The sequence below is a fragment of the Rhinoderma darwinii genome, chromosome 1 (assembly GCF_050947455.1).
Source record: "Rhinoderma darwinii isolate aRhiDar2 chromosome 1, aRhiDar2.hap1, whole genome shotgun sequence".
Lineage (NCBI taxonomy): Eukaryota > Metazoa > Chordata > Amphibia > Anura > Rhinodermatidae > Rhinoderma > Rhinoderma darwinii.
Genome location: NC_134687.1, coordinates 583,296,520 through 583,309,140, shown reverse-complemented (window position 1 = coordinate 583,309,140; position 12,621 = coordinate 583,296,520). Strand labels below are relative to the sequence as shown.

Below are 12,621 nucleotides of genomic sequence, written 5' to 3'. Positions count from 1 at the left end.
CGTCAGATCGGGTGAGTAGATCAAGATGTCGTCCAGATACACGACCACACAGACATACAGAAGATCATGGAAGATGTCACTCACGAACTCCTGGGATACTGCTGGAGCGTTACACAGTGCAAAGGGAATGACAAGATACTTGTAGTGACCGTCTCGGTTGTTAAATGCGGTTTTCCATTTGTCACCCTTTCGTATACGAATCAGGTTATAGGCCCCACGTAGATCCAACTTAGTTATAACCTTGGCTCCACGCATCGTGTCGAAGAACTTGGAGATAAGCCGCAAGGGGTACTTGTTTTTTACCGTGACTTGGTTTAACCCACGGTAAACAATGTACGGTCAAAGTGACCCATTTTTTTTCTCCACGAAGAAGAATCCGGCTTCGGCTGGTGAAGAAGACTTCCTGATGTACCCTCTCAACAGGTTCTCCTGGACATACACCATGGCCTAGGTTTTAGGCAAGGAAAGCGAGTAGACCCATCCACGAGAGCGTGAGGCTCCAGGGAGCAACTCTATAGGAAAGTCATATGGATGGTGAGGAGGAAGGACATCTGTCTCCTTCTTGCTGAAGACATCAGCGTAGCTGGCATACTGTGGAGGCAATCCAGTGAGTTACTGAGGTAGTGGAGAAAAGATGGGACGAACCTGAGGCCGGCAGCGGTGCAGACATCGGGGTCCCCACTGGAGGACCTCTCTGGAATTCCAATAAGGACTGGGGCGTGCTGGCAGCGCCATGGCAATCCTAGCAGGAGAGGGTTAATAGCTTTAGTTAATACGTAGTTGGCAATTAGCTCCGAATAAAGAACTCCTATCTGTAGTCTTAGTGACTTAGTATAGACAAAATAGGGTCCAGTAGGGGCTATCCATCAACTGGAGCGAACGCCAGAGGTTTCTCTAGAGGGACAGTGGCCAAGATTTGACGGTCTACTAGGTCCTGCTGGATAAAATTTGCAGCCGCTCCGGAATCCAAGTAAGCAGGCACACTGTGCGATCCTTCACTGGTGATAATTGACAAAGGAATAGACAGTTTGGGAGAGAATTTAGTGGTTGAGGGAGCTTCACCTATGATTGTCTTTCCAATTAAGCCTAGGTGTAGGAGTCTCCCGGCTTTTATGGGCATTAGCGCACAAAATGTCTCTTGTGGCCACAGTACAGACATATTTCAGTCTGCGTTGCCGTTCCTGGTTGGACAATCACAGTCTATCCACCTGCATAGGCTCTTCGGGAGGTGCAGCAGAACAGGGCAATAGCAGCCTGAAATTTTGGTGCCAGCCGTCAAGGTCTCCTCTCCCGACAGACTTCCAGAGTGCGCTCTTGGATTCTCATATCAATCTGGATTTCCAGAAGTATTAGGGCACCCAAGGTAGCAGGAAGCTACCGAGCTGCCAGTTCATCCTTTATATGAGGAGCAAGGCTCAGCCGGAAAGTCGCCACCAAGACCTTATTATTCCAAGCCAGCTCCGCCGCTAGTGTATGGAAGGAGATGGCGTACTCCCCTGCAGTTGACTCCCCTTGATTGAGGGTAAGCAGTGAGGCAGCTGCAGTGGATGTTCGACCCGGTTCCTCGAACACTGTACGGAAAGTCTCTAGAAACAGTGGTAGGTCAGAGAATTCAAGGCCCTCTTGTTCCAAAATGGGGTTCGCCCATGCCAGGGCTTTGACAGTGAGGAGAGAACTAATAAACGCTACCTTGGCCTCTTCAGAGGGGAAGAGATGGGCACGTAACTTCAAGCAGATCGTACATTGATTTATAAAGCCTCTACAGGCCTTGGGATCGCCAACGCGAGGCGGTAGAGGCAGCAAAATTGTAGACCCAGGGCAGGCAGGAGGAGTGACAGGTAGTGGAGGAGGATTAACTAGATTCCAACACTAGACTTCGCTCAGGAACAAACACAATTACTGGATACGGGATACAGGAAAAAGGATACGGGAACACTGGGAACAGGATATAACTAAGACGACCATTTGCTAAATGAACATGGGTAGACACAACAACGCTCAGGCAAGGAGAGGAAGGGCAGAGCCCTTTTTAAAGTCCAGGGTGTAAAGGGATTGGCTGGGGAACTTTGCACAGGTGCGTGCGCTGGTCCTTTAAGGCCGGGAGTGAGCGTGCACACACCCTACAGGGCACAGAGGGGAGCTGCAGCCTGTAAGTAGGACGTGCTGGCAGTCAGTGACCGTGGGCACAACAGGTTGTATTATTTAGTAACAGTATGGGGGTTTTATTTGTTCACTATGTAGTTGTATTATGTGGTCATGGTTTGGCTGTGTTATTCAGTAACAGTATGTTGGTATTATTCAGTCACTATGTGGTAGTAATATGTGGTTATGGTGTGGTGGTTTTATTCAGTAACAGTATGGTGGTATTATTCAGTCACTATATGGTGGTAATATGTGGTAATGTTGTGGAGGTATTATTCAGTAACAGTATGGTGGTATTATTCAGTCACTATGTGGTGGTAATATGTGGTTATGGTGTGCATGAATTATTCAGTAACAGTATGGTAGTATTATTCAGTCACTATATAGTGTTAATATGTGGTCATGGTGTTGCTGTATTATTCAGTAACAGTATGTTCGTATTAGTCAGTCACTACGTGGTGGTAATATGTGGTCATGATGTGGAGGTGTTATTCAGTAACAGTATGGTGGTATTATTCAGTCACTATATAGTGGTAATATGTGGTCATGGTGTTGCTGTATTATTCAGTAACAGTATGTTGGTATTAGTCAGTCACTACGTGGTAGTAATATGTGGTCACGGTGTGGTGGTATTATTCAGTAAAAGTATATAATTTGTCCCTTGTAAAATGGTATCATTGATAACATTGGCCTTGGTATACCGTGTTTTGGTCAGTAACAGTATGGTGATATTTGTTCCTTGTACTGTATAGTAGATAGTGGTACTATGTACTAACTGTATGAGTGTATAATTTAGAGGTATATTATCATACATAGAAAGTTCTCTTACAGCTATGTTGTCATTGAGACTCGCAGTGCACCTGAGGCTCGCCAATCCGAGCAACTACGAAAGGGGGAGGTATGGCCCAGGTGCAAAATTGGTTATGCCATTGATGACAATTATTATTATTATTATTATTCCAATATTGTTATGATGTAGTCAAAGAGCTGTCTGCACAGCAATGCATAAGCAGCAAAGAGTCTTTGGAAATTTGTTTTAAAAGGTCCATTTTCAATTTATGGTAATGCCATGTCTAGCTGGTTTCTGTAGAAAACAACTTTTTTCTGTGCATCGTGTTTCTAAAAATATTGATGCCGCATTTGCAGATTATTATTATCATTACTATTACTATTCAAATAAAGAAAATATTATAGCTAACTACATGAACTCCCTCTGATTTATAAAACATATCCTGTGTTTCATACATTTCAATCCATCCATAAATAGAAAAGGAGAGGGTAAATGGTACTCCCAGTTTAGAGATACCTGGGCTAATATAGAAGGCAAGTTTTTTAATCCAATCCTCGAATAACCTAAACAGGTAATGTACTTATGAATTCTTTACCCCTGACCATTTGCTCTATACCTAAGAAAATCAACTTTTTGTCAGGGGTCCCAGGAGCTAGTCTCTTATATTGCACAGGTGATTTAATTAGTTTCACAAAATTAATAATTAGCACGTGTTTTATCTATGGGAAATCCTTAAGACATTACCTGTTGGGGTTTCTTGACTATTTCGGAACAGACCATAGTAAGGAAATGCATTATGTGTTTTCATTACAGATCTTACTGCAAGCCGAGAAAAGCAGCCGTAGAGAAATCAAATTCCCTAGGGTCGGATTAGAGCCTGTCAACAAACTATAGACTGTTGTTTACAGTGCTTCACAGTTTGGCTAAAGGGCACGGGCTACAGATTGTCTTCAAATAGTTCCTAACTTGTTTAGCTGGGAGGACTGATTCCCAGCAGCGTCCCTTCTCTTTGCTATCATCTAATAAAAGCATATTATTGAACTGCACATAATACAATGCCCTAGTACATTATCCCTCGTACCTACATACCAGAGCTTTGATGCACCGCTTCCCTGCCTAAATATAAAAATCATTATTAAATCAACTTTCAGTAAGAGAATATTAATGCTACTTCTACAGATATGGCAACCCATTAAGCCACCAGGACGTAACTGTACATCATAGATTGGCTTACATTAAGCCACCAGGACGTAACTGTACATCATAGATTGGCTTACATTAAGCCACCATGACGTACAGTTACAACATGGTGATCGTGCTGGAACATAAACTGTGCCTTAGAGCACATCATGGTAGCCTGGCGTTAAATGATAGCTTAAAAAAAAATGTTATTTTGTAAAGTGTAAAAAATAAAATAAAAATGCATATACAAATATGATTGTAATGAGCTGAACAATAGAGGTTAACATGTTATTTAAACCGCAAGATGAACAGCGTACAAATAAAAACAGAAAAAACAACATCAGAATTGCTTTTTCTTCCATCCAACCTCCAAAAAAAGAGAAAAAAAAGTTAAAGGAGTTGTCCGGACACGGGGTGGTTTTTCATACTGATGAATTATCCACACCCGAACCTATTAACACCTTGGCCCCGCACCGATTAGCTGTTCGCGCTGCCTCCGGGCACCGGATGTTATGCAGTGGTCGTATCAGAAGCAGATGGCTCGGGTCACAGTATAGCGGCCGTGCTGCAGTACTGTGAATTCATGTGAATGGGGTATTTTTACCGCTTCACACGTCAAGAAAAGTATTTGTGGTGAATAATTGTTCAAATAAAATTTTAACTCCACATTTTCATTACTGGCGCAGATTTTGCGTGCGTATCCGCTACAGAAATCCAAGTCTTATCTGTGGATTTCTGTGGCACATATTCTAAACAAATCTACGTGCCTTGTGAACATGGCCTTGCATATCTTTCAACAAGTTGGACTTTGTTGGACCCTCCATTAACTGGCCAGAGCAAAGGGCATTTGCCTACTAGGAGTGTCTCAGAGAACCTGGCATGTCCATATATTTTTGTCTGCCTATCTAGCAAAAAAAGGGTTGTCCAAAGCAGAAACTTCTTTCCCCGGAGAGTTTTCTGAAGTTCTATTTCCAAAAAAAGATCTCTAAACAAACAAAGATATAAAGGAGTTCTGTGGCGTTGTAGTCTTAGTCTCTTCTTTGTCCTCTAGCCTAACTTTTCTCATTCTTCTCACTTTTTTTCTTCTATTAAGTTCTGCTCCAATTGGACAGAAGTAAGATTAGTGACTATAGTGAGTGTTGTTTATTAGAGTAGAAAATCCACCTCTTTTTTTGATGATGTCAGAAGCTAAATCTTTTTCTCCCTCTCTGTTTTGGTCCTTTCCCATGTTTTACACTGCAGCTCACTACTCCACCACTCACTAGAAAGTAGGGATAAGGTGCCTAAATCTAAATTTTTACAAGAATATAATAATTATAAAACAAAAACTTAACAGTTGAAACAATTTAGACACTATAAGTAGGGGATGAGGAATTTACAAATGGTAATGGTTATAATAGGAGTCGCACAGCCAGAATGTGTTCTATATACAGAAGCCTACAAGTCCTCTGACAACCCCTGTCACTTCCTTCACTTTATCTTCAGAGTGCAGCATGGACATTGTGCAACTCCATGCTGCTGGATCTATCACCTACAGTATGGATCTACAAAAAGAGCTAATATATTGTAAACTGACAGAATCATTTATTTACTGGAGGTACTCTTTAAGTGAAAAAATAAAATTACTTTACCTGGATAATCCTCGGAGACATGCACAGAATAAGCAACACTGTAAAAAATAGAAAAACAATTATTATTATTATATTTTTATAATTACGTTACAATACCGTCTTTTTATTGTGTTTGCTCATTACATATAGGATGTTCACAATGTTTTGACCTCAGAAAATTAATGCATCAAGCGAATAAAGGTTTGATGTATTGGCGGACAAGCTCTTCATAATATTATATTTTGATTGAATGATGTGGTTAAACTAGAGCTTGTGATATATAACCCTTTATTACATGAGCTGACATTATACGTCTTTTGTTCTGATGTATTGGATTTACATTATTTTCACTAAAAAGAATGCAAAAAATGGACAAAGGATTCTAAAGTAGACATCTACATATAGCAACATGTTCTGAGCAAAATATTCAAAAAGAGCCCTTTTGGGCAAAACTAAATATTCTGTTTTGTTCTGAGTTATTCTTGTCATCGTAAAATACCAGAACCTCTGACGGAAACCTAAAAACACTAAGGTTAACAGAGCCTTAGACTTTTGGAAGTTAGAGTAATGCACCACACTTTGGTTAAGGCCTCTTTCACATGACCTTTGAAATCGTATCTAGCGCTGAAACCTGTATCTGTCAGGACAGCGGCACTGACGGGTTCAGTGTAAAAGACACACAGGATCGAGCTGCTATCGATCATATCTAAGTTCATAACTTAGATATGATCGATTACAGGTGGATCCTACGTGTCAGAGACACGCAGGACCCACTTTCACTGAACCTGTCAGGTTCGTGGACCTGACTGATTCAGGTCTTTGCGCACGATATGGTTGTTCTGCATAAAGAATACAAAGCAGCTTTTTCTCAAAAAGTTAAATAATGTTTAATAAAATGTATTTTGAATGTTGAACCAATCACACTTCTATAAATTTTTATTAAAAAAAACAAAAACAATTTCAAAGATGTACATAGCCTTTAAGGTCCGTAGTATAGAGCTAATGTTAATTTATGTGGCACATTAGATGAGTGTATAAAATATAGACATACTTGCCAACTTTTGAGAAGGGCCATCACGAAAATTCCTAAAAGCGGCATTATAAGCAGTCTCCAATTTTTTTAACTTATGCCCTTCAATTTATATTAGACGCCCAACCTACAGTATTTGAATCACTCCCCAAAATAACTACAGACGCAGAACCCAAAACTAATAAAGACCCCTAAAGTAATACAGACCTCAGACTAGACATGCATATATTCACCTCGCCCAGTTCCTGCAATGTTCTTCACTCCGAGGATTCGCCACAGGCAGCCGACACCCAGGAGTGAAGAGAATTGCCCGAACAGGGAAAGGTGAGTATGTTTTAAAGAGAACGCGGGGCACCCGGGAAGATTTGCATGCTCTTCCGGGAGAGTTGGCAAATATAAATATAGACGTACTTTTTTTTTTAGAAAAAGGCATTGTGCGCTACTTTCATATCTTTTGCAGGTAGAAAAGTCTATGGAGAGTGTTCACAAAACAGACACATCTGTATATCAACCGTACGGTATGTCATCGTGTTGCAGCAGTATTTCAAAGGAGTTGTCATATGTACTTAATTTTCTCCCAAGAAGACAGTATTAGACCTGATACACCCAAATGTGTGCATTTTGGCTCGTAATACGGTGTGAAAAATTTTAGACAAATAAAGCATCAAATTTTTCTTTAGTAAGGCGTTTCCTACATTATCGAAAAATGTACCTCACAAAGCCAACACTCACCAAGTGTTTTAGGATACAACACTATCCAGCATGCAACCAAAGTAGTCCCAAATTAAAATTCAATACAAAAGACTTGCTGTCAAAGCAGTTTTTATTGTCTTATTTCTATACTGAGTGTCTTTTTATTTGTATTTTTTTATCCAGTTGTTTTTATAACTTTTCTTTTTGTCTTGCATTCATGGGCCCATAGTATGGGAGGCTTGTTTTGCACCCAACCACTGAAGCTGTGCTGCTTTCATTTTTGTTCTTTTTGGTCACCGAGATGGTGCTACAACATCTATTTCATATGATTTAAGTGACCATTGTTTAGTACATTGCAGTTTTGCAACTGAGATATGATGCATCCCATCGGTATGTCAAAGGAAAGACTGAAATAACCAATTAACTCATCATTACATACTTTAAGGAGATCCAAAAACTCCCAAAATAATGTAAGTGCTATAGACATTGACAGTAAACTTCTTTACCAATGACTTTAAATGACACAATATCATAATATAATGTCACTCAGGCATGGCTTCAATTTTCAAGCCCATAAAGCTGAAGTCACATATGACATTCAACAGTTTCCACAGTCCAGCGAGACAAAGCTGGTGCCACTCCACTAAAAGTGAACCTTTAAGGCTGGGTTCACACACCCTATTTACGGACGTAAATCAGGCGTTTTAACCTCGAATTACGTCTGAAAATACGGCTCCAATGTGCCAGCAAACATCTGCCAATTCATTTGAATGGGCTTTACGATGTTCTGTGCCGACGGTAATTTTTTTTAAAAGACGCCCGCGTCAAAGAAGTGCCTCTTACTTCTTGGGATGTAATTGGAGCCGTTTTCCATTGACTCCATAGAAAAACAGCTCCAATTACGTCCGTAATGGACGCTGCAAAAAACGCCTGCAACATGCCATTACGTCTGAAATTCAGGAGCTGTTTTCTCCTGAAAACAGCTCCGTAATTTCAGCCGTAATGGATGCTGCCGTGTGAACACACCCTTAGGGCGTGCCCAGACGTGGCGGATTTCTTCCGCAACTGTCCGCATCAATGCCGCACAGAATCTGCTGCGGCTCTACCCAAAATGGGCATTAAATTGATGCGGACTAGCCGTTGCGTACTTCCCTTCTCTATCAGTGCAGGATAGAGAGAAGGGACAGCCCTTTCCCTAGTAAAAGTAAAAGAATTTCATACTTACCCGGCCGTTGTCTTGGTGACGCGTCCCTCTTTCGGCATCCAGCCCGACCTCTCTGGATGACGCGGCAGTCCATGTGACCGCTGCAGCCTGTGATTGGCTGCAGCCGTCACTTAGACTGAAACGTTATCCTGGGAAGCCGGACTGGTGGAAGAAGCAGGGAGTTGTCGGTAAGTAGGAACTTCTATTTTTTTTACATATTGATGTATATTGTGATCGGTAGTCACTGTCCAGGGTGCAGAAACAGTTACTGCCGATCGCTTAACTCTTTCAGCACCCTGGACAGTGACTATTTACTGACGTCGCCCAGCAACGCTCCCATAATTACGGGTGCACACACGTAGTCACCCGTAATTATGGGTGCACACACGTAGTCACCCGTAATTACGGGAGCCCCATTGACTTCCTCAGTCTGGCTGTAGACCTAGAAATACATAGGTCCAGCCAGAATGAAGAAATGTCATGGTAGTAAAACCAATACGCTCCGCAGCACACATAACATCTACATAACATCTGCGGACTTCATTGCAGAATTTTGAATCTCCATTGAAGTCAATGGAGAAATTCCGCCACTCGTCCGCAACCAGTCCGCCACTCGTCCGCAAGCAGCCTTTGCTCCGCAGCGGAATTGTCCGCAACTTTCCAAAGAACCCTACTAAAAAGCTGTGGAAGGCAATGGAGAAACGGGTCACTGCGGATTTCCGCTGCGGAGTGTCCGCAGCGGAATTCCAGAGCAATTCCACCACGTCTGGCCATGCCCTAAAGGAACACAAATACCTGACCCAAATATCATGTGTTTATTACATCACATATTTGTGGCAGAGGTGGCACTAGGGCCTGGGTGCAACTACACCTGTTCCTCTACATACATCCCTGGCAGAAAATTCACTTTAATCAGAGAAGACTTATAATTGCTCAGTCTTCTGGTCCGACTATATGAATGCAAAGATCATCAATACCTGATTGAATGATTTTTACTACATTTAGACTCAGTACGTATTACTCTTTACTGTCTTTTAATTTTAGAACATGCATAGGATCTTAAACATCTCTTACTTCCTAATGGACTTTCATTTGCCCTTGAAGCAAAGCTTGCTCTGTCTTTACAAAGATGAACACAAACATCAGTACAAAGTCATTTCTCTATTTTCTGTTGACTGTTCATAGACAATTTTTCCTTCCCTTTTCCCGTCCCTTGGTTGAACTTGATGGACATGTGTCTTTTTTCAGCCGTACTAACTATGTAACTATGTAACTATGTAACTATCTCATTACTACATTACTGATACTCGATGATTAGGCCAGAAGCACAGAAGAAGAGTTATATATTAGACTTAATGGTTCTGACTAGTCACTCTTATTAGGTTTGGAAGGCATTAGAAATGTTAACGTGTTAATGGACAGAAAATCAAAGGATTGTCAAATAAACAAACTGTAGGGAGATTATTGCATATATATATGTATATATATATATATATACACGCACACACATATACATATATATATATATATATACACACACATATACATATATATATGTATACATATACATATACATATATATATATATATATATATAGAGAGAGAGAGAGACACATATATATATACACACACATATACATATATATATATGTATATACATATATATACACACACATATATATAAATATATATATATACATACATATACACATGCACACACACACACATATATACTGAATAAAACTTTCTACCAGTTACAAAAACCTCATCCTCAAAACATTAGAAATGTCATAAAAGGGGCCAAACATGCACTGTGCTAAGGCTGTACTAGGCAGATGCATCAGATTTGTTCTATTTTCATTTATTAAGAGGAACACTAAATGTAGAAAAAGAAAAAAAATCCAAGGAATTCCTTCTAAATATCCTCCCCTACTTTGATCCTATCCTGTCTTAAATTGCAATAAAACTGAAGGGGTTCTCCGTCCTTCTCAAAAACCTCAGATCAGACCTGTTTCCTACCAAGATTGTCCATTTTTAGGAGAATATAGACAAAAGTCCTGCAAACTGACGAACACAGGACACAGGCAAGTTTCTTTTTTTTTTTTTTTTTAAGTAGTAATTAATCATTTGTAGTATTACTTTTTTTTTTTAATAGATTGTCATTTACACATGACTGTTGCTCACCCAGCTTTTTACTTTGAAGGTATCTAACCTTATAACCATAAGTGTTGTGAGTGCTCCACAATATAGAACTGCTCCATCTATTCATATTATGCAGTCTACAAATCAGGTTAGTGTAGATTATACCGTGTGAATTTGTCTAGGGCTCTATTTACAGTTTTTGAATGGAAAGCAACGAACCCCATTAACTTTAATAGAATACAGACTCTATTCTTGCCGTCAAACATACCGGTAAATTAGATGGAAATTCCAACGAACCACATTAATGTTACTATGAGGAGAGGTATTCCTGTTTTATGTAAGCAAAGCATATTAATTGTATAAAGCTCTATAACTTTTTGAACATAATTACTCAAAGTTTTTATGCTATATCTGCTTCTATCAGTAAATGAAAGCATTCTTATTTACATTCAGCGGTTAACCGGTTCAGGACCGGGCTATTTGAGCCTTCAGGACCAGACACCATATAACTATATAATATAACTTTTTTATTTGTTGGGCTAACGACGTGATTTTTGCGATGTTTTTTTCATAGACAATGCAGGTTTCATTTTTTTCTTTTTTTATACATACCCTTTTTGCTATTTTAGAATTTTTAGGCTTAAAGTTTGAAAATAATAGTAAAAAAAGCTTTTTTACCTTTTAGCTATTTTTTTCGGGTAATAACATAGTTTTACCCTAAAATAGACCTTTTATTTGGGATCATCCTTGTCTACCGTAAATTTTTATATATTACATGTCTATATTAGGTTAATTGGCTCAGGGCTAGCGTTACAACAATGATTGGCGGGGGGAATTTTTTTTGGGGTGGATATTTTATATGTATTATTTATTATTATTTGCACTTTATTTTACTTTTATTTTTTTATTATTATGGTCTGTCCCTCAAAGGTCAGAAAAGACCTTTGGGGGACTTTATTTATTTTACGTCTTTTACTCCATGTTTTTCCACTGTAAGGCTATGTTCACACGGGGAATATCTGTCTCAAAATTCCGTTTGGAAGTTTGAGGCAAATATTCCTCTCCCTACACGCTGTTTTTCGCGGCGATTTTCACGCCGTTTTTTGCCCGTGGCCATTGAGCGCCGCGGGCATAAAACAGCGCGAAATACGCTTTCTCTGCCTCTCATTGAAGTCAATGGGAGGTCAGAGGCGGAAGCGCCCGAAGATAGGGCATGTCGCTTCTTTTTCCCGCGAGGCAGTTTTACTGGGAATCAATGGGAGGCGTTTTCGGGCCGTTTTTGCCGAGCTTTGCGACGCGGTTTCCGCGTCAAAAAACTCGGCAAAATACTCTGTGTGAACATAGCCTAACTGGGGCTGCACAGAAGCCTCAGTTACAAGGGAAATCAGCCCTCTCATAGTAACTATTGTCACTGATAGGGCCGTGCTTGGTCTAGTAAGACCCAGCAGCAGTCTGTCAGTAACGGCACCCGGCGATCATGTGACCATGCGCCGCTGCCTCTATTCTTATACACAACACTCATTGAGCACTGTGTAGAAGAAATCGGAGAAGATAGAAGCAGGAAAAGCTCGGGCAGCAAGCTAAAACCCATGCCGTAAATACACAGCCAGCGGTCGGGAATCGGTTAAAAACCTGTCCTGATCATATCCAACTGACATATTATCATGGCTTATTAAAAGAGAAAGAGCTTGGATACACGTAAGAAGCCCTGCACGTGTATAATTTGGACATGATCTGGACAAGTTTTCAACCACAGAATTTTTGTCTGGTTTTGATGCTCACCCCTATTCACTGAGAGGTGAGGTTAAGCTGCAATCCAAGAAGATAC

The 12,621-nt window shown here is 40.3% G+C and overlaps 1 protein-coding gene across 2 annotated transcripts in view; it reads right to left on the bottom strand.

The window, feature by feature from the left end:
• The window catches only part of PARP8 (poly(ADP-ribose) polymerase family member 8), a 319,726-nt gene that overhangs the window by 188,106 nt on the left and 118,999 nt on the right, over positions 1-12,621 (bottom strand). For both annotated transcript variants that reach the window (XM_075839740.1, XM_075839730.1), the window contains exon 3: positions 5,746-5,783. In XM_075839740.1, the coding sequence (XP_075695855.1) occupies positions 5,746-5,783 (38 nt within the window). The remainder of the gene's footprint in view (positions 1-5,745; positions 5,784-12,621) is intronic.